Raw genomic sequence first — 20,961 nt, forward strand, 5'->3', positions numbered from 1 at the left:
CTACTATAGCAGCCTATTCCCTTTATAGTGCACTACTATAGCACCCTATTCCCTGTATAGTGCACTACTATAGCACCCTATTCCCTGTATAGTGCACTACTATAGCACCCTATTCCCTGTATAGTGCACTACTATAGCACCCTATTGCCTGTATAGTGCACTACTATAGCAGCCTATTCCCTGTATAGTGCACTACTATAGTGCACTACTATAGCAGCCTATTCCCTGTATAGTGCACTACTATAGTGCACTACTATAGCACCCTATTCCCTGTATAGTGCACTACTATAGTGCACTACTATAGCACCCTATTCCCTGTATAGTGCACTACTATAGCACCCTATTCCCTGTATAGTGCACTACTATAGTGCACTACTATAGCACCCTATTCCCTGTATAGTGCACTACTATAGCACCCTATTCCCTGTATAGTGCACTACTTTTGACCATGTTCAGTATTCCCTTCAGAAAATATTCACACCCCTTTTACTTTTTCAACATTTTGTTGTTACAGCCTGAATTTAATATAGATTAAATTGAGATTTTTTTTTGGGGGGGGGGGGCATTGATCTACACACAATACCCCCATGATGGCAAAGTAGAATTATGTTTTTAGACATTTATTTTACAAATGAAAAGCTGACATGTTTAATCTTTTTGTTATGGTGAGCCTAAATCAGTTCAGGAGTACAAATGTGCTTAACAAGTCACACTAAGTTATATAGACTCATTCTGTGTGTAATATGTTTTTTTTTGTTGATTGACTACCTCGTCTCTGTACCCCAATCATACAATTTATCTGTAAGGTCCCTCCGTCGAGCAGTGAATTTCAGAGGAAACCGTTCAGGAATTTCACTGAGGCCAATGGTGACTTTAAAATGGCTGCAATAGGAGAGAACTTGACCTGGTTGTGGTCCGGTCCCAGTTAAATAAATTAAAAAAATATATATATATATACACACACACACACAGAGACAGAGACAGACTCACAGCTGTAATCGTTGCCAAAGGTGATTCGAACATGTATTGACTCAGGGGTGTGAATACTTAAGTAATCCAAATAGTTTTTATTTATTTGTATATTTAAAAAAAAATTTTTTACACGTGATAAAGAATCTTCCGCATTGACATGAGTGTTTTGTGTAGATTGCTGTAAAAAAAAAAAACACAATTAACTGTACTTTAATCTCACTTTGTAACACAACAAAATGTGACGTCAAGGGGTGTGAATACTTTCTGAAGGCAGTGTAGTGCATTAAATCTGACCAATAGGGGATGGATAGGTGCAGTGGTGATTTTAGCATATAAATCTTGGTGGGGCAACAAAACAAAAAAACATTTACATTTTAGTCATTTAGCAGACGCTCTTATCCAGAGCGACTTACAGTAGTGAATACATACATTTCATTTCATGCATTTTTTATTTTATTTTTGTACTGGCCCCCCGTGGGAATCGAACCCACAACCCTGGCGTTGCAAACACCATGCTCTACCAACTGAGCCACAGGGAAGGCATGCCAGCAAAGCCACTACACATACTAAACAATACATTAATTGCACTATAACGGTGACAAATGGTTCCCACAAACTGTTAGGGCCTACATAAAGCTGTCTTAACAGCAGAGATTTCTTTCCAGCACCATGGAGTGAATCCTTACCACTGCTGAACCTGGTTATCAGCAGAGCCTCGTCTGGCAGCGAAACAGTTCATTCAGCCTCATTTACTGCCTTTAAAAAAAAAAAAAACATAGTTGATATGGCGAACTTGTTTTAAACAAATTTACTTTCTGCTGATAATTGAGATGTACAAACTATGGAATATGAGCGGATAAGAGGCAATCTGTAATTTCGATTAAGACGTTAATGAGCAAGCTAGGGCGGACGTAACGTTAGTCAATATAACTATTTGTATAGCACTTTTTAAATGTACAGAGACAGAATTCATAACATGGGCCATTCTTAGTGTTCTCCCTGTACGAGTCAGAACCGTAGGATAACTAAAGGGGGCATATAAACACGCAATGAATGTGATTTACAATATTCAATGATTACATTTCTCTAAAACAGGTTATAGGCTATATGTGCACCGCCAAGTCAGAACAGTAGGCGAGATTAATAGGTGAAAGTCCACATTAAGTACACAATAGTGAGAAAGTATTTTTAAAAGGTACCCTTTAATTCATCTGGTACCTAGCAAGGGACCATTGTGTTGCTTGTGGCGTTTCTGTACTGCACGCTCTGATTTGTTTTATAGGGCCCTGTATCTTAGTCCTATATCTTACCTTAGAAGTGTTTACTTCAAGCGGACTAGAGTTGCAATGACCCATAAATTGACTGTCCAAATAAAGTATTTACACAAAATACGTTTTGCAGCAACACAATCCAAAGGGTATGCTATAGCTAACAATTTATTCTTTTGACTGTTCACAATTCACAAATGATCATTTTGATTCCTGTGATTCACCATGTTTGAACCGAACCCCAACTACTATAATGGCAAAGCAAATCATTTGATTTGTAAATTCAAATAAATGAATATATAAGTATATATTTATTTTAACTTAAAAAAGATATATATATATGAAGTGAGACATCCGTTTATACAGTAATTTAACATTTGTATGGTCTAAATACTATATGTAATATATAATCATTTGACTCTGCCGGAACAAGGCTTGGTTTATCAACATTTTACATACATTTTGTTTTATTTTTGTGTGTTTTGCTAACTTAAAATGACACAACGACTAGGTTCCAGTTCAGCGTTTTACTAAACCGTATTTCCACAATACACGGTTGCCATAGCACTCAGGCCAGGTCCATCTCCAGTGACACTCCCGCGCAGGCGTACCAACAACAGACTGATAGCACCGTATATAACAGAAATATAGGGATACTTTTAAAGCAAACTTAACAGTTTAACGTGTTTTTTTCTTTCTCTCAGACTGGCACAGCGGGAAGTACGAACGTGAATGTCGTGAGGACCATGATGAGGTGTCCAGCGTGAAGAGTGAGGGAGCTCCCTTCCGTGCCGGGTTCCGGGGGCGTGGTCGTGGCAGGGGCCGGGGCCGGGGACGAGGCAGAGGAGGCAGCAGAGGTAAGGTCTCCGTGTAAATGGACAGATCTGTGGTATCGTAACAAGTTGGATGAGAGCCACGGTCTAAGTGATTAAAAGAACAGCGATGTCCTAATAGCGTTTTATTGAGAGTAGTGTGTAGAAAGTAACACATTACACTAGCAAATATTTCAAACTCCATTTCATGTCATGTTTTTAGTACTGATGTCTTAAAATACGTAATCATTTTCATTTGTGTGTTTCCAAGGCTCTCTGTAGAACAACTTTCTCTCTCTCGCTCTCTCTCGCTCTCTGTGGCTGTGGTCATGGCTTTGCCTTTGTCCTATGTAACCCTGATCTGGCCCCACTAAGGATACAGTCAAAACAATTTCATAACCGGAGTGTGGTAGTACGAGGCGAGTCCTGTGATCCCTCAGTGCCACGGGTGGAGGCAGGGGGCCTGGGCCTGCTGGTTCTAGCCACTAGCCTCTCCCCTCTGGCTTCGCCACAGGATAACTGCCCCCCCCCCTACATTTGAGAAGAAAGTGGGAGGAACAAGGGCAGTGGAGCAAAGTTAACACACTCCTTCCTAGCACCTGACACACCTACTGTCATTATGAAACCTGCCGTTCTTCTCCTTCTTACTAGGCCGAGATCCCTCTGGAGTTTTACCTCCCCTCTCTCCCCCCCACACACAGGAACACACCGTTTCAGCAATCTAAGAATGTTTTCCTGACAGGATGCCATATTTAAATTCTCTCTTTGTCTGCTGATCTTTTGACTAATATTTACTCTCTAGCTCTGTCAGCTTTCTCCGATTTTTAGAGCGTAATCGCACGCCTTCCTAGGCTCAACAGCTGTGCTGCAAATGTGTCTCTGCTGTTGCTGAACTGCCTCTGTAGCTTTGTTTATTTTAGTAGGTATGTGACAGCCGCCCTGTAATGGTTGACTACTGCCATGTCTCCTGCCAGGTCACTACGACTATCATTACGGCTACAAGGCCTACGACGGTAAGGACGGCGCCTACGGCCAGAAGTTTGGCGCTCCAGTGACCTACTACTACGACAACATGAGCAGCAACGACCTGTACTCCGTAGACCAGGACCTGCTCAAGGACTACATCAAGAGGCAGATGTGAGTACTGCCCGTTGGTTACGGCGCTTTAGAACTACTGCCCGTTGGTTACGGAGCTTTAGAACTGCTGCCCGTTGGTTACGGCGCTTTAGAACTACTGCCCGTTGGTTACGGCGCTTTAGAACTACTGCCCGTTGGTTACGGCGCTTTAGAACTACTGCCCGTTGGTTACGGCGCTTTAGAACTACTGCCCGTTGGTTACGGAGCTTTAGAACTACTGCCCGTTGGTTACGGTGCTTTAGAACTACTGCCCGTTGGTTACGGAGCTTTAGAGCTACTGCCCGTTGGTTACGGAGCTTTAGAGCTACTGCCCGTTGGTTACGGAGCTTTAGAACTACTGCCCGTTGGTTACGGCGCTTTAGAACTACTGCCCGTTGGTTACGGCGCTTTAGAACTACTGCCCGTTGGTTACGGCGCTTTAGAACTACTGCCCGTTGGTTACGGAGCTTTAGAACTACTGCCCGTTGGTTACGGCGCTTTAGAACTACTGCCCGTTGGTTACGGCGCTTTAGAACTACTGCCCGTTGGTTACGGCGCTTTAGAACTACTGCCCGTTGGTTACGGCGCTTTAGAACTACTGCCCGTTGGTTACGGCGCTTTAGAACTACTGCCCGTTGGTTACGGCGCTTTAGAACTACTGCCCGTTGGTTACGGCGCTTTAGAACTACTGCCCGTTGGTTACGGCGCTTTAGAACTACTGCCCGTTGGTTACGGCGCTTTAGAACTACTGCCCGTTGGTTACGGCGCTTTAGAACTACTGCCCGTTGGTTACGGCGCTTTAGAACTACTGCCAGTTGGTTACGGCGCTTTAGAACTACTGCCCGTTGGTTACGGCGCTTTAGAACTACTGCCAGTTGGTTACGGCGCTTTAGAACTACTGCCAGTTGGTTACGGCGCTTTAGAACTACTGCCAGTTGGTTACGGCGCTTTAGAACTACTGCCCGTTGGTTACGGCGCTTTAGAGCTACTGTTCTATTGAGCATGTCTTCGTAATAAAGGCATTGTGATTCTAGGAAGACTGATTTTTGTTGACTTCCTGTATTTTCTCCGTAGTGAGTATTACTTCAGCCTTGACAACCTGGAGCGGGACTTCTTCCTGCGTAGGAAGATGGATCAGGAAGGCTTCCTGTCTCTTGGCCTGGTCGCTAGCTTCCACAGGGTGCAGGCCCTCACCACCGACGTCAACCTCATCATAGAGGTACATACGCTCCCCTTCTTAGCTGTGTCTAGCAAGATGGCGGATTGCTTTAGAAACAAATACATCGCTCTACCTTCTGAACTCATCAGCTTTTAGAATTTGTAGATAATTCAAGGCTTTTTCATCGAGGTTTGACTTGTCAACAAACAGGAAAAACACTTTCTGCAGTAGTTTCTTTCCCTCTTAGGTTTTTAGAAGTTTTTGAATGTAATGCAGGAATGTTTTCCAACTTGCCAGGCATTGAGAATATTCTAGTTCAGGGATGTCAAACATTCAGACAGGGTGCCTGATTCGTCCAGCAAGGGGTTCCAATCCTGCCCTCATGTGGTTTTTAGCAACAAACAAAAAAATACACACAAAACACACATGCGTTTATGATAGATGAGTAGATACTAATTTAACTGTGTTTCATACCCTCAACACTCTTAAATCTACCCCTAGTCGTTAAAGGGTAGCAAAGAGGTGGAGATCATTGAAATGAAGATTCGCCGAAAGGTGGAACCCGAGAAGTGGCCTCTACCGGGTCTTTCCATGGGACCGGACCACAACCAAGTGGACCTGACCCAGCTCATCCACTGCCCAGAGTTCGTTCCCCGACAGACGCCCGCTGAGCAGACAGGTATAGCAGCTACACCCACTGTAGAACAGATATTCACCCGTTCTGATATAGACTGTCCATTTTAGCTACTCAAAACGGGTGTATTGATCCACCTAGTCAGCCACATCCACATCCACTTTAACAGTCTTGTGTATTTAGAATCCTATCGAACAGACTGTGTGTGTGTGTGTGTGTGTGTGTGTATTTTCACTATGAAAACAGACGGTTGTACACTTGGCCATACAGAGTTGCTCTATACTTTCTATGAAATAAATAGTTTTCTTGTTTGTTGGAGCCATTTTTTATGTAAATTGAACAGATTTATTTTTATGTGGCCTAGCCAGCCACAGTCACCATATACTTGCTAATGTCTCACTATCCGCTTATAGCATCACAACACCCCGGAGAAGGCTAAAAGCCTCCCATGTTGGCTCAGTTTGGGCCCAGCCTAGACCCCTGAGGTTTTAAGGACGGGGGTATACTGTGAGGTGGACTCATTCTGATTCAGTCAAGGGCTCTCTTGCTGTGTCAAGTAGACCCTGATTAGGCAAAGCTGATTTAGTCCATTGGGTTGCTTATCTGGTGAGCTCACTCACCGGTCTGTCCACATGGTCTGTCTGTCGGCTCGTACATCTGTAGGCTCGTCTGTCCGTCTGTCTGTCGGCTCGTACATCTGTAGGCTCGTCTGTCTGTCTGTCTGTCGGCTCGTACATCTGTAGGCCTCGTCTGTCTGTCGGCTCGTACATCTGTAGGCTCGTCTGTCTGTCTGTCGGCTCGTACATCTGTAGGCTCGTCTGTCCGTCTGTCTGTCGGCTCGTACATCTGTAGGCTCGTCTGTCTGTCTGTCTGTCTGTCGGTCGGTCGGCTCGTACATCTGTAGGCTCGTCTGTCTGTCTGTCTGTCTGTCGGCTCGTACATCTGTAGGCTCGTCTGTCTGTCTTGTACATCTGTAGGCTTGTCTGTCTGTCTGTCTGTCTTGTACATCTGTAGGCTTGTCTGTCTGTCTGTCTGTCTTGTACATCTGTAGGCTTGTCTGTCTGTCTGTCTGTCTGTCTTGTACATCTGTAGGCTTGTCTGTCTGTCGCTGTCTGTCTACCTTGTACATCTGTAGGCTTGTCTGTCTGTCTGTCTGTCTTGTACATCTGTAGGCTTGTCTGTCTGTCTGTCTGTCTACCTTGTACATCTGTAGGCTTGTCTGTCTGTCTGTCTGTCTGTCTACCTTGTACAGTCTGTCTGTCTGTCTACCTTGTACATCTGTAGGCTTGTCTGTCTGTCTGTCTTGTACATCTGTAGGCTTGTCTGTCTGTCTGTCTGTCTTGTACATCTGTAGGCTTGTCTGTCTGTCTGTCTTGTACATCTGTAGGCTTGTCTGTCTGTCTGTCTTGTACATCTGTAGGCTTGTCTGTCTGTCTGTCTGTCTACCTTGTACATCTGTAGGCTTGTCTGTCTGTCTGTCTGTCTACCTTGTACATCTGTAGGCTTGTCTGTCTGTCTGTCTGTCTGTCTACCTTGTACATCTGTAGGCTGTGTCCTGCTCTGTCTGTCTGTCTACCTTGTACATCTGTCTGTCTGTCTACCTTGTACATCTGTCTGTCTGTCTACCTTGTACATCTGTAGGCTTGTCTGTCTGTCTGTCTGCCTTGTACATCTGTAGGCTTGTCTGTCTGTCTGTCTCTGTCTGTCTGTCTGTCTACCTTGTACATCTGTAGGCTTGTCTGTCTGTCTGTCTGTCTACCTTGTACATCTGTAGGCTTGTCTGTCTGTCTGTCTGTCTGTCTACCTTGTACATCTGTAGGCTTGTCTGTCTGTCTGTCTGTCTGTCTGTCTGTCTACCTTGTACATCTGTCTGTCTACCTTGTACATCTGTCTGTCTGTCTGTCTGTCTACCTTGTACATCTGTCTGTCTGTCTACCTTGTACATCTGTAGGCTTGTCTGTCTGTCTGTCTGTCTGTCTACCTTGTACATCTGTCTGTCTGTCTACCTTGTACATCTGTCTGTCTGTCTACCTTGTACATCTGTCTGTCTGTCTACCTTGTACATCTGTCTGTCTGTCTACCTTGTACATCTGTCTGTCTGTCTACCTTGTACATCTGTCTGTCTGTCTACCTTGTACATCTGTCTGTCTGTCTACCTTGTACATCTGTCTGTCTGTCTACCTTGTACATCTGTCTGTCTGTCTACCTTGTACATCTGTCTGTCTGTCTACCTTGTACATCTGTCTGTCTGTCTACCTTGTACATCTGTCTGTCTGTCTACCTTGTACATCTGTCTGTCTGTCTACCTTGTACATCTGTCTGTCTGTCTACCTTGTACATCTGTCTGTCTGTCCACCTTGTACATCTGTAGGCTTGTCTGTCTGTCTGTCTGTCTGTCTGTCTACCTTGTACATCTGTAGGCTTGTCTGTCTGTCTGTCTGTCTGTCTACCTTGTACATCTGTCTGTCTGTCTACCTTGTACATCTGTCTGTCTGTCTACCTTGTACATCTGTCTGTCTGTCTACCTTGTACATCTGTCTGTCTGTCTACCTTGTACATCTGTAGGCTTGTCTGTCTGTCTGTCTGTCTACCTTGTACATCTGTAGGCTTGTCTGTCTGTCTGTCTGTCTACCTTGTACATCTGTAGGCTTGTCTGTCTGTCTGTCTGTCTGTCTGTCTGTCTACCTTGTACATCTGTCTGTCTGTCTACCTTGTACATCTGTCTGTCTGTCTACCTTGTACATCTGTCTGTCTGTCTACCTTGTACATCTGTCTGTCTGTCTACCTTGTACATCTGTCTGTCTGTCTACCTTGTACATCTGTCTGTCTGTCTACCTTGTACATCTGTCTGTCTGTCTACCTTGTACATCTGTCTGTCTGTCTGTCTGTCTCTGTCTGTCTGTCTACCTTGTACATCTGTCTGTCTACCTTGTACGTCTGTCTGTCTGTCTACCTTGTACATCTGTCTGTCTGTCTACCTTGTACATCTGTCTGTCTGTCTGTCTGTCTGTCTACCTTGTACATCTGTAGGCTTGTCTGTCTGTCTGTCTGTCTGTCTACCTTGTACATCTGTAGGCTTGTCTGTCTGTCTGTCTGTCTGTCTACCTTGTACATCTGTAGGCTTGTCTGTCTGTCTGTCTGTCTCTGTCTGTCTGTCCACCTTGTACATCTGTAGGCTTGTCTGTCTGTCTGTCTACCTTGTACATCTGTAGGCTTGTCTGTCTGTCCACCTTGTACATCTGTAGTCAATCTAATCGACAGAATCTGCTCCAGGGTCTCCCCGGTCCTCCACACCCACCAGGGGCTCAACCAGGGCCTCCATGCAGCCCAAGGTGGAGCAGGACGTGTCCAACCTGAAGAGCATGTCCAAGGGCCTGTCGGCGAGTCTCCCCGACCTGGACTCTGAGTCCTGGATCGAGGTGAAAAAGAGGCCCAGGCCCTCTCCGGCCCGACCCAAGGTGAGTGGATCTGAAGGAGAGGAGAGGGACAGAGTGTGTTCGGAAAGGGGATTCAAACCTCACAATGTGATATTATCGCGATACTTGGGTGCCAATATGATGTATTGCAATTCTCACAATTCTATGTGTGTTGTGATTCAACACTGATTTTATTGCGTTTTGTTGTTCCAAACGTATTGCTCACCATATGTCTGCTGCAAAGGGACGAGAGTCATGAGAAAATGAGTTTTGATCAGTCAATGAAATAGAAGTGCTGAAAACGGAGTTGTCTCCCTATTTTAAAAAACAAGATGGAGGACAAGCTATGAAGGAAAAATACTCGAGTTTTGGTGCAGGTACAGCAAACTAGTGCAAAAATAATATTTTGAAATTGTCACCATGTATAATATATATATCCCTAATGTAGTCAACATTTATTCCCCCCTCTATCGCTTATATGGATATCAGGGCAATGTTGCATCGTCATGCTTGCAACAAAACCCAATGGTTATAAAGGCTTCCTTCAAGACACTTACAACCAATTTCATGACCTAATATCTGCATCCCAAATGGCACCCTATTCCCTATTTAGTGCACTACTTTGGACCAGATCCCTAGTCAAAAGTAGTGCACTACATAGGGAATAGGGTGCCATTTGGGGGGGCATGTCCATATCTCTACATTGCCCTCTCTCCACTTGTCTCCCTCTCCACCTTTTTGTCATCCATATCTCCCTCCCTCCTCACCTGGACGTTAACTGATGGTAGACCCCCTCGTTGCAGCAGAAGGAAGAGGCTGTCTCCCCGGCGCCCCAGCCAGGGCCCAGCCCGATCCCCTCAGCCGCCCAGGCCTCAGCCACGGGGGCCAAGGAGGAGCAGGACGAGCCCGAGGAGCTGGACTTCATGTTTGACGAGGAGATGGAGCAGATAGATGGCCGCAGGAACACCTTCACCGATTGGTCCGACGACGACTCGGACTGCGAAATCGCCGACAACGACGTTAACAAAATCCTCATCGTGACACAGACGCCGCCCTACCTGCGCAAGCACCCGGGCGGCGACCGCACGGGCCACCACACGTCACGCTCTAAGCTGACCAACGAGCTGGTGAAGGTGATCAACGACGGCCTGTACTACTACGAAGCGGATCTGTGGGATGACAACTATGAACCAGAGTACGCCACCATCAAGGTCAGTCCCTTTCACTGAGACTTCAGCTCCGTAGTCAGCTATCAAGCACTCTTAACTAGAATAGGTACAGTCATGCAAGAAAGGTGAGTTTAAACCCACAGGGATTAGTATTTGTTTTGTTTTCAATTAGTTTTTACGAGTGTTGCCGATGGGAATGTGGTGAATAGCAGAATTTTACCTAACTTAACTATTTAGCGAATAGCCTAAATAATTCCATATCTCTAGTTAAATTAGGCATGTTACCTAGCTTCCACCAGACCCAGAAACGATTTAAACAATAATAAACAATAACAAAACAAACTGTTATGAACATCGTTTGTCTACCACTGATATAACTTAAGTGGGCTATTCTGAAAAGTTCCAGGTGTCTATTCTGGCTGCAGTGTGGACGTTTCTGTCCAAGGCCTGTGCGCACGCGTGCTTCTGGATGTGGCGGGCCACAGAATGGTCGTGTTGCCATTTTGAATGTGTGTTTGTTGTCCCTGCTCTCATTGTGACAGGGCTCTTTGTGTCGTTCACGTGCCCCTCCATCCAGTGGTGTGTGGAAAAAGAGTTCCCTTGTTTAGAAATAAACCCTAGCTAGGCTGCCTCCGCTTAGCTAAAGGCTCTGTGAAGTGGGTTTCGGGGGGAAAAAACAGTTCTTCAAATGTCTTCAGAGGTAACTTTGCTAGACTTCGCGATGGCTGGGGCTGGAAATGTAAGTCTTGTTTCAAAATGGCACCCGTTTCCCTATTTTAGTGCACTGCTTTTGACCAGAGTCCTATGGACCCTGGTCAAAGCAGTGCTCTATATAGGAAATAAGGTTGCTATTTAGGACGCAGGCTCTGTGTGTAGAATTTCAGTGTAGTACTTGTTGTTTTGCTATTTTTCTACCAGTTTTTTGTCTTAGAGGAAAGTTGATTCTGTGTTGTTTTGGAGATGGTTTCCAGACCAGTTTGAAATGGCAGTTAGATGAAGGCTGTAATGTAGCCTTGTAGTTTCTTGGTCACCATGCCCTGTTCGTGTGTGTCCAACCATCACCAAACCATTAGAAGGTACATTAGGCTACATAGATCATTGCTGATGACAGGCCATTAACTATCTCCTCAGGCTTTTGTTGTTTTGGACATGACAGGTAACGGCTAGTCCTGGACACAGGTAACGGCTAGTCCTGGACACAGGTAACGGCTAGTCCTGGACACAGGTAACGGCTAGTCCTGGACACAGGTAACGGCTAGTCCTGGACACAGGTAACGGCTAGTCCTGGACACAGGTAACGGCTAGTCCTGGACACAGGTAACGGCTAGTCCTGGACTAAAAACCACTTTCAATGGAGAATCTCACATTTTTATTCTAGGACTGGGCTTTAAATGTGCCTCTGGGGAAACCAACCAGCTCATTAAGTTTGACCACTGTCTCACTGAGGCTCTCGACCATGTTGTCTCTGCAGCAAGAGGTGGAGAACTTCAAGAAGGTTCACCTGATCAGCCGAGAGGAGTTTGACTGCCTGACCCCAGAGCCCCCTGTCGACCCCAACCAGGAGGTACCCCCGGGACCCCCCAAACCCCAGCAGAGTGAGTACCACAGACACTGACTACACACACACACACACACACACAAACGAGGCAGACACGGACGGGCGCGACGCAGACCTCTCAATTAAACAGGGGTTACACAGCTGTGACTTATCCAGTTCCACGCTCAACCACTCAACTGAACCAACAGGAAATGACACCAGAGAGCAGAATAATGAGTTGGAAGTGGTTCTATGGCTTTTGCAACACACACACTGACAAACTTGGAAACTATAGGAATACTTCCACATAAGATACCTGTCTTACTCATGTGCATATCCTTTATATAGCTGTGATACTAAAATGACCCATAACTGCATTCCAGATATCACTCATGACTCCTCTCTCGCATCTCTCAGTTCCCGTAGACGCCTTGGCGAACAAACTGTTCGGTGCCCCTGAGCCTTCCACAATAGCACGCTCCCTCCCGACGACTGTGCCTGACTCGCCCAACTACCGCAGTGCCCGGACACCCCGCACGCCTCGCACCCCGCACCGGAAGGACCCCCCCATGACGCCACGCTTCTACCCTGTGGTGAAGGAGAGCCGGCCTGTCGACGCCATGGTAACAAATAAGAGTTTCTGCCATTTAGCTTCAACTCATGTTAGATCTCCCAGGGGAAGCAGCCTGTTAGATCCCCCCCGGGGAAGCAGCCTGTTAGATCCCCCCCAGGGGAAGCAGCCTGTTAGATCCCCCCCAGGGGAAGCAGCCTGTTAGATCCCCCCCAGGGGAAGCAGCCTGTTAGATCCCCCCCAGGGGAAGCAGCCTGTTAGATCCCCCCCAGGGGAAGCAGCCTGTTAGATCCCCCCCAGGGGAAGCAGCCTGTTAGATCCCCCCCAGGGGAAGCAGCCTGTTAGATCCCCCCCAGGGGAAGCAGCCTGTTAGATCCCCCCCAGGGGAAGCAGCCTGTTAGATCCCCCCCAGGGGAAGCAGCCTGTTAGATCCCCCCCCAGGGGAAGCAGCCTGTTAGATCCCCCCCAGGGGAAGCAGCCTGTTAGATCCCCCCCAGGGGAAGCAGCCTGTTAGATCCCCCCCAGGGGAAGCAGCCTGTTAGATCCCCCCCCAGGGGAAGCAGCCTGTTAGATCCCCCCCCAGGGGAAGCAGCCTGTTAGATCCCCCCCCAGGGGAAGCAGCCTGTTAGATCCCCCCCCGGGGAAGCAGCCTGTTAGATCCCCCCCAGGGGAAGCAGCCTGTTAGATCCCCCCCCAGGGAACTGTGCCGTGAAAGGTATTTGCCCCCTTTTGCATATTTTTGCTACTGAATATTATCAGATCTACAACCAAAACCCGGTATTAGGTAACAGGGCCCGGTATTTAGGTAACAGGGCCCGGTATTTAGGTAACAGGGCCCGGTATTTAGGTAACAGGGCCCGGTATTTAGGTAACAGGGCCCGGTATTTAGGTAACAGGGCCCGGTATTAGGTAACAGGAACCGGAGTGAACAAATAACACAACAATTACATACTAATTTCACAAACAAAGTTATGCAACACACAATTCCCCCGTGTGAAAAATGAATTGCCCCCTTTACACTCAATAGATGGTGGTGCCATGTTTAGCTGCAATGACTGCAACCAAATGCTTCCTGTAATAGTAATATAATCAGAAAGGGGGGAAAAAACTTTTCCACAGCACTGTACATATAGATGATATCAGACTTATACTGCGCATCTGTTTATACATATGATTTGTAAAGTGTCTTTCACTTCAAACTGATGACTAGGGCTGGATTTGGGTGTGGGTGTCTTGACTTCTGTCGCTCTCTTGGTGTAGTTAACTGTCCTCTCTCTCTCTCGATCCCTCTCCCCCTTTCTCTCTCCAGACCCCCAGGAAAAGGAAGACCAGACACAGCTCTAATCCCCCCATGGAGTGCCACGTTGGCTGGGTGATGGACTCGCGAGAACACCGATCCCGCACTGCCTCCGTCAGGTGAGACAAGTCTCCTCTCCTGTGGCGATTTGCCAACGTGTTCATTTTACCTGTTCATTTTACCTACAAAAAGGCTTTATCTTATGTCATAATTACAACATTTCACCACAATAACAATTGTTGAAGTCATTGAGTGGTTTATCACTTACACATTGGTAAATCTACTTCTATGTTCAATTTGAGGTTTAATTTATCGTTGATGTTTGTGTGTTTAATGACTCGTTCCCCCTCTGTCCAGCTCCAACGCCAGCCCCTCAGAGGGTACCCCTGCATTGGGGGGAATTGGCTGCACCCCCCAGTCGCTCCCCAAGTTCCAGCATCCCTCCCACGAACTGCTCAAAGAGAACGGCTTCACTCAACATGTTTACCACAAGTACCGTCGGCGCTGCCTAAACGGTACTCATAGCTACCCATATCATTTTTTCCCCCCCTGAATACACACACACACACACACACACACACACACACACACACACACACACACACATACAGAGAGAGAGATAGTTAATCACTCATTCACACACTTAAACAGTACAGGCGTAGCACCTTTACCATGTCATATACTGCTTCTATTGCTTACGATCTTCCATTCAGAAACTTCTGACTTTGTCACAGGCTAGAAAGTGAAGTTGACACGCACATTTCACATTACACTTGTGAATAAACGGTGAGAAACATAGCATGTAAATTGCGGAGGCTTACTTTGATGCACAGGTTACGTCCCAAATAGCAACCTGTTCCCTAAATAGTGCACTACTTTTGAAAATATGGGGAATAAGTTGTCATTTAGGACACACAAGCACACAGCCATAGTGTCTGACCTTTCACCCCTCTACTCCACCAATCACAGAGCGCAAGCGGTTGGGCATCGGCCAATCCCAGGAGATGAACACGCTATTCCGTTTCTGGTCGTTCTTCCTGAGGGATCACTTCAACAGGAAGATGTACGAGGAATTCAGGCAGCTGGTGGTGGAGGATGGCAAGGAGGGATACAGGTAATGCTTCATTTCCTTCTTTGCTTAATACTTATCTATCTACGGATTATACATAGATATTTGATTGTATGGAGTGGCTGCGCATCCGACCTTTCTTCCCGACAACGAAAGGTTTGAGAGGGTCTGCTCATGTGCGGTATAGGGTGTAAATCAATGTTACCTTGATTGTATAATGTTTTACTTATGGGCCAGTCACGATATTTCTACATTTGAAAAAAATATATTTGTTTTCTCTAAATAAGCTTTGTTGCACAATTAAGGCTCAATACAGTGCATTTCAAACAGTCAGGAATAATCTAATGAATTCAGGGCTTGTAAAAGTATACCCAGGCTAAATGTAAACCTTCCATAACAAGACACACTAACGATTTAATTATTGTATCAAAATAATTTAACCTGTTAAATTATTATTATTTATTTTTTTAAATCACTGTTCTGGCTTTCAAGTCTGTCTTTGAAAATGCAGTTTTTTTTTTTTTTTTTTTACCAGCACCTTGCATAATGCACATCCACAAATATTTTAATTGTACCTTTATTTTACCTTCATTTAACCTTTATTTAACTAGGCAAGTAAGTTAAGAACAAATTCTTATTTACAATGATGGCTTACCAAAAGGCCTCCTGCGGGGACGGGGGCCTGGGATTAAGTGTATATACACTACCGGTCAAAAGTTTTAGAAAACCCCTTGAATGAGTAGGTGTTCTTTATTTTTACTGTTTTCTACATTGTAGAATAACAGTGAATATATCAAAACTATGAAATAACACATGGATTCATGTAGTAACCAAAAAAGTGTTAAACAAATCAAAATATATTTTATATTTGAGTTTCTTCAAAGTAGCCACCCTTTGCACGCTCTTGGCATTCTCTCAACCAGCTTCACCTGGAATGCTTTTCCAACAGTCTTGAAGGAGTTCCCAAATATGCTGAGCACTTGTTGTTGGCTGCTTTTTCCTTCACTCTGTGGTCCAACTCATCCCAAACCATCTCGATTTGTTTGAGGTCGGGGGATTGTGGAGGCCAGGTCATCTGATGCAGCATTCTATCACTCTCCTTTTTGGTCAAATAGCCCTTACACAGCGTGGAGGTGTGTTGGGTCATTGTCCTGTTGAAAAACAAATGATAGTCACGCTAATTCCAAACCAGATGGGATGGTGTATTGCTGCAGAATGCTGTGGTAGCCATGCTGGTTAAATGTGCGTTGAATTCTAAGTAAATCAGACAGTGTCACCAGCAAAGCCACCCCCACACCATCACACCACCTCCTCCATGCTTTACGGTGGGAACTACACATGTGGAGATCATCTGTTCACCCACACAGCGTCTCACAAAGACACGGCGGTTTTAACCAAAAATCTCAATTTTGGACTCCAGACCAAAGGACAGATTTCCACCGGTCTAATGTCCATTGCTCGTGTTTCTTGGCCCAAGCAAGTCTCTTCTTCTTATTGGTGTCCTTTAGTAGTGGTTTCTATACAGCAATTCGACCACGAAGGCCTGATTCACACAGTCTCCTGTGAACAGTTGATGTTGAGATGTCTGTTACTTGAACTCTGAAGCATTTATTTGGCCTGCAACTTTCTGAGGCTGGTAACTCTAATGAACTTATCCTCTGCAGCAGAGGTAACTCTGGTTCTTCCTTTCCTGTGGCGGTCCTCATGAGAGCCAGTTTCATCATAGCGCTTGATGTTTTTTGACTTCACTTGAAGAAACTTTCAAACTTCTTGAAATTTTCCATATACTGACCTTCATGTCTTAAAGTGATGATGGACTGTCATTTCTCTTTGCTTATTTGAGCTGTTCTTGCCATAATATGGACTTGGTCTTTTACCAAATAGGGCTATCTTCTGTATACCACCCCTACCTTGTCACAACACAACTGATTGGCTCAAACGCATTAAGAAGGAAAGAAATTCCACAAATGAACTTAATAAGGCACACCTGTTAATTGAAATGCATTCCAGGTGACTACCTCATGAAGTTGGTTGAGAGAATGCCAAGTGTGCAAAGCTGTCATCAAGGCAAAGGGTGGCTACTTTGAAGAATCTCAAATATAAAATATGTTTTGATTTGTTTAACACTTTTTTTTTTTGGTTACTACCTGATTCCATATGTTATTTTATAGTTGATGTCTTCACTATTATTCTACAATGCAGTAAAAATTTAAGAAAAACCCTTGAATGAGGTGTTCTATAACTTTTGACTGTGTGTAGATGGACAAGACAGCACTACATAGAGACCTAAGACGACACCATAGCAACACAACATGACAACAACATGGTACAAACATTATTTGGCACAGACAACAGCACAAAGGGCAAGAAGGTAGAGACAACAATACATCACACAAAGCAGCCACAACTGTCAGTAAGAGTGTCCATGACTGAGTCTTTGAATGAAGAGATTGAGATAAAACTGTTCAGTTTGAGTGTTTGTTGCAGCTCGTTCCAGTCGCTAGCTGCAGCGAACTGAAAAGAGGAGCGACACAGGGATGTGTGTGCTTTGGGGACCTTTAACAGAATGTGACTGGCAGAACGGGTGGAGGATGAGGGCTGCAGTAGATATCTCAGATAGGGGGATAATAATAATAATAATAATGACCATCTTCTTTTAGGATGCAGTATAACAAATTTAACCCGGGTCTCATAAACACTCTCAAGCCCACGTGCTAGTGAGTAGCCAGCCGAACTTTATATTTTAAGTCTATTTGCTCGCTAACAAGGCAGAACTGTTGTGAGGACACATTCCTGTCTGTCTCTAACTGTTTGTAAACTTTGTTTTAGATGTTTTAAATCAAGTGGCCTACCTACGATGATAAGATGCGTATTTCTCAGAATGAGAATGAGTTTCCAATTCCTTCATAAAAATGCATATTTTTTTTATGCTCATTGCACGTTAAGAAAAACAAAGATTCGACAACTGGAAACACAACGAGTGTTTGTCTAAAATGCGGTACGTGGTATTTTCCACAATCATGTTCATTGACGATTTCGTTTTAGTAGGGTGTACTCTGTTCTACATTTTGGGAGTTGAGACATTAAAAGGGTAGAAACGTTAAGTTCTCGTCTTTTACAGTAAAGTAATGTCTAAGCATTTCGGTGTCCATATGACTTCATTTTGCTCCCTGTTGGGCCAGTCCTCAAATGCAAAACGGCTAGTTTCAAACTGCTTGTCAGAGAATAAGTTGATCTTCTGTTGTTGTGAGTGGTAAGGGTAGGGGCTTGTGGGAAGATGTACAGGTGATGAAACCAAAAAGACAGAACATTCATAAAATTATTTTAATTTTTTTTTAAACGTGATTCTGGCGACACAGGCATTTGAGACATTGGTTTTAGCGCGTTCATTTGAATGAATTATATATATATATATATATATACACCGCCCAGCCCTAGCTCTTAACACACCTGATTTAATCAGTCTTCCATTTAGACTACTGCAATTAGTTTAATCAGCCATCTTACTGCTGGGTTAGAACAAAAGCCAGAACTCAGTGTGGCCTTCCAGGATCTGAGTTGCCCACTACTAGTGTTAGATGGGTGTTGGTTTAGTCTGCTTGATCTCGCCACACAAGGCAGATGTTTTAAATTCCTGTTGTGTGTTGCAGGTACGGTCTGGAGTGTCTGTTCAGGTACTATAGCTATGGACTAGAGAGAAAATTCAGACCAGACATCTTCAAAGACTTCCAGGAGGAGACCATGAAAGACTACGAAGCTGGTGAGCGGTTGCCTAGGGAACGCCAACTGTACACATTCTCACAGAGCAGTAACTCTCCATACTACGCTTCCAAAAGGAGTGCATGTCTACGTCCCAAATGGCACCCTATTCCCCATAAAGTGGGCAACTTTTGACCCAGAGCCTTACATAGGGATTAGGTTGCCATTTTGAAACTTACCCTTAATAACATTAGCCCCCTTAACACTGTCCTTTTTTTTTTTCCTGTGTCCCTGTCTCTCGCAGGCCAGCTGTATGGACTAGAGAAGTTTTGGGCGTTTCTTAAATACTCCAAAAACAAGAACATGGAGATCGACCCCAAGCTGCAGGAGTGCCTGAGCAAGTTCAAGCGTCTTGAGGATTTCAGAATCGATGTAAGTAGAGAAACCTGTGAAAGAATTGTTTTTCTACATCAACTTTTTACTACTAGGGAAACCTGTTTTTAAAGTGTGAATTTAGACACGTTTACTACCAGCAACATGCGTGAATAACAACGGTTTTACAAGGCTGTTATCAGAGTGGTATCATCAGGACTCTTAACGTGCTACCAATTTGGTCGAAATATTTTGCTGTGCGACCAGAAGTTCTATTCTGGAAGTACTGTGTGACTATGAATTCTTTTTTATTTTATTTTATTATTCTCCCAGATAATAATTGTTTTAATGATAAGGCGTTGGTTCAGTCACACACTGTAGCGTTGTGTCCCGAGTTTCCGAGGAAAGATGATGAAGATTCGACAGTGTTGGCTGTACCATTATTACAGCAAAAAAATAAATACGGATTGCTTCTCGTCCAATCAGATCAAACCTGGTCCCGGCTTCCTGATAGTGACGGAACTTAGGCTTACGAGTTTATTTATTTATTTTTACAATTATTTTTAAAGATGCCGCTTTCCTACAATGGCTGAAGATGTAAAAATGAGTTTTCCTAAAAACTTCCCTCAGAGAACGGTCGCTTAGTGTGTTGTTGGAGAAGGTGTTGATACTGATGGGATTGAAAGAAAAGGAGCCCTGCTGATCTCCATCAGCTTTCTCCATTCAAAATATATTTCCCGATACTGACGACAGATCAGCTCCTAGAGCAGGGTTTCCCAAACTTGGTCCCGGGGACACCAAGGGGTACATGGTTTTGGCCCTAACGCTACACAGCTGGTTCAAATGATGAACTTTTGGGGTCCCCAGGACCGAATTTGGGAAACGCTGTCCAAGAGAGAGAATACCATCTATGGCTGCAAATATCAAAGCGGCTTATTTTAGTGCTTACCCTATAATAATGCACTTCATAGTTGGTGTCGGCAGGTAGTCTAGTGGTTAGTGGTAAAGTAACCGAAAGGTTAGGTTGGATCGAATCTCCGAGCTGTCAAAGTAAAAATCTGTCCTTCTGAACAAGGCAGTTAACCCACTGTTCTCCGGTAGGTCGTCATTGTAAATAAGAATTAGTTTAACTGACTTGCCTAGTTAAATTATATATATATTTTTTTTTTACTTAGTCTTAAGATGCTTTTTGTGAAACTGGGCTGTGGTAATTTGACCAGTTCATTTAAACATTTGGAGGCACAGAAGATGAATGATCATCGCAATGAATTAATTACACATTTCTTGCATGTCCACGTCACAAACCTGACATTTTGAGACATTATCTATGTAATACATCTCAATAGGAAAATAGTACTCATACACAATGTAGGAACCTGATATTCCACAAATTACTTTGTAATTTCAATGACAGGTGTTCGTATCAATATTTGAGCTTTTATAATAAACTAATGTATTTAGTTTTACACATTAGCTTCTAAGGCACAACACGTGCTTCCAGAGTAGCTAGAATTCATCATATTGTATTTTCTGGTGCTCCTAACCTTTTTTTAAGTGGGAGCACCAGTGCTACCAATTATTTTGTATTTTATTTAGTGCTTTGGCTATCATACTCGTTTGACAAGGCTTTTATCAGAGTGCTATCATGCTCCGTCAGGCTTTTGTAGGTTCAAAGTACTGAGCAAGTGGGTTTGTTAAACATTAACAAAATGGCAGCCATTGCTGCAGGACTCATCTCTTGGCTGCCCTGTTCACCCTGTAGTTTTTGACTCCACCTCAAATGGCATATAAGACTCTGGTCAAAGTTGTGCACTATAGGGAATACCGTGTAATTTGGTGATGCGGACTTTGTTACAGAATGTTCTGTTAG

General features: G+C 44.4%; 1 protein-coding gene across 7 annotated transcripts in view; it reads left to right on the top strand.

Annotated features, from left to right (window-relative positions):
- The window catches only part of larp1 (La ribonucleoprotein 1, translational regulator), a 58,335-nt gene that overhangs the window by 34,123 nt on the left and 3,251 nt on the right, over positions 1 to 20,961 (top strand). For 3 of the 7 annotated variants that reach the window (XM_082974778.1, XM_082974782.1, XM_082974784.1), the window contains 13 exons: positions 2,945 to 3,097; positions 4,027 to 4,189; positions 5,243 to 5,387; positions 5,829 to 6,006; positions 9,223 to 9,419; positions 10,166 to 10,588; positions 12,018 to 12,141; positions 12,501 to 12,706; positions 13,964 to 14,070; positions 14,309 to 14,466; positions 14,921 to 15,065; positions 18,671 to 18,780; positions 19,024 to 19,151. In XM_082974778.1, coding sequence (XP_082830904.1) covers positions 2,945 to 3,097; positions 4,027 to 4,189; positions 5,243 to 5,387; positions 5,829 to 6,006; positions 9,223 to 9,419; positions 10,166 to 10,588; positions 12,018 to 12,141; positions 12,501 to 12,706; positions 13,964 to 14,070; positions 14,309 to 14,466; positions 14,921 to 15,065; positions 18,671 to 18,780; positions 19,024 to 19,151 — 2,237 coding nt within the window. The remainder of the gene's footprint in view (positions 1 to 2,944; positions 3,098 to 4,026; positions 4,190 to 5,242; positions 5,388 to 5,828; positions 6,007 to 9,222; positions 9,420 to 10,165; positions 10,589 to 12,017; positions 12,142 to 12,500; positions 12,707 to 13,963; positions 14,071 to 14,308; positions 14,467 to 14,920; positions 15,066 to 18,670; positions 18,781 to 19,023; positions 19,152 to 20,961) is intronic. The other 4 variants (XM_082974780.1, XM_082974781.1, XM_082974779.1 and 1 more) reach the window with 4 other exon arrangements.

This window comes from Salmo salar, chromosome 04 (assembly GCF_965601325.2).
Source record: "Salmo salar chromosome 04, fSalSal1, whole genome shotgun sequence".
NCBI lineage: Eukaryota > Metazoa > Chordata > Actinopteri > Salmoniformes > Salmonidae > Salmo > Salmo salar.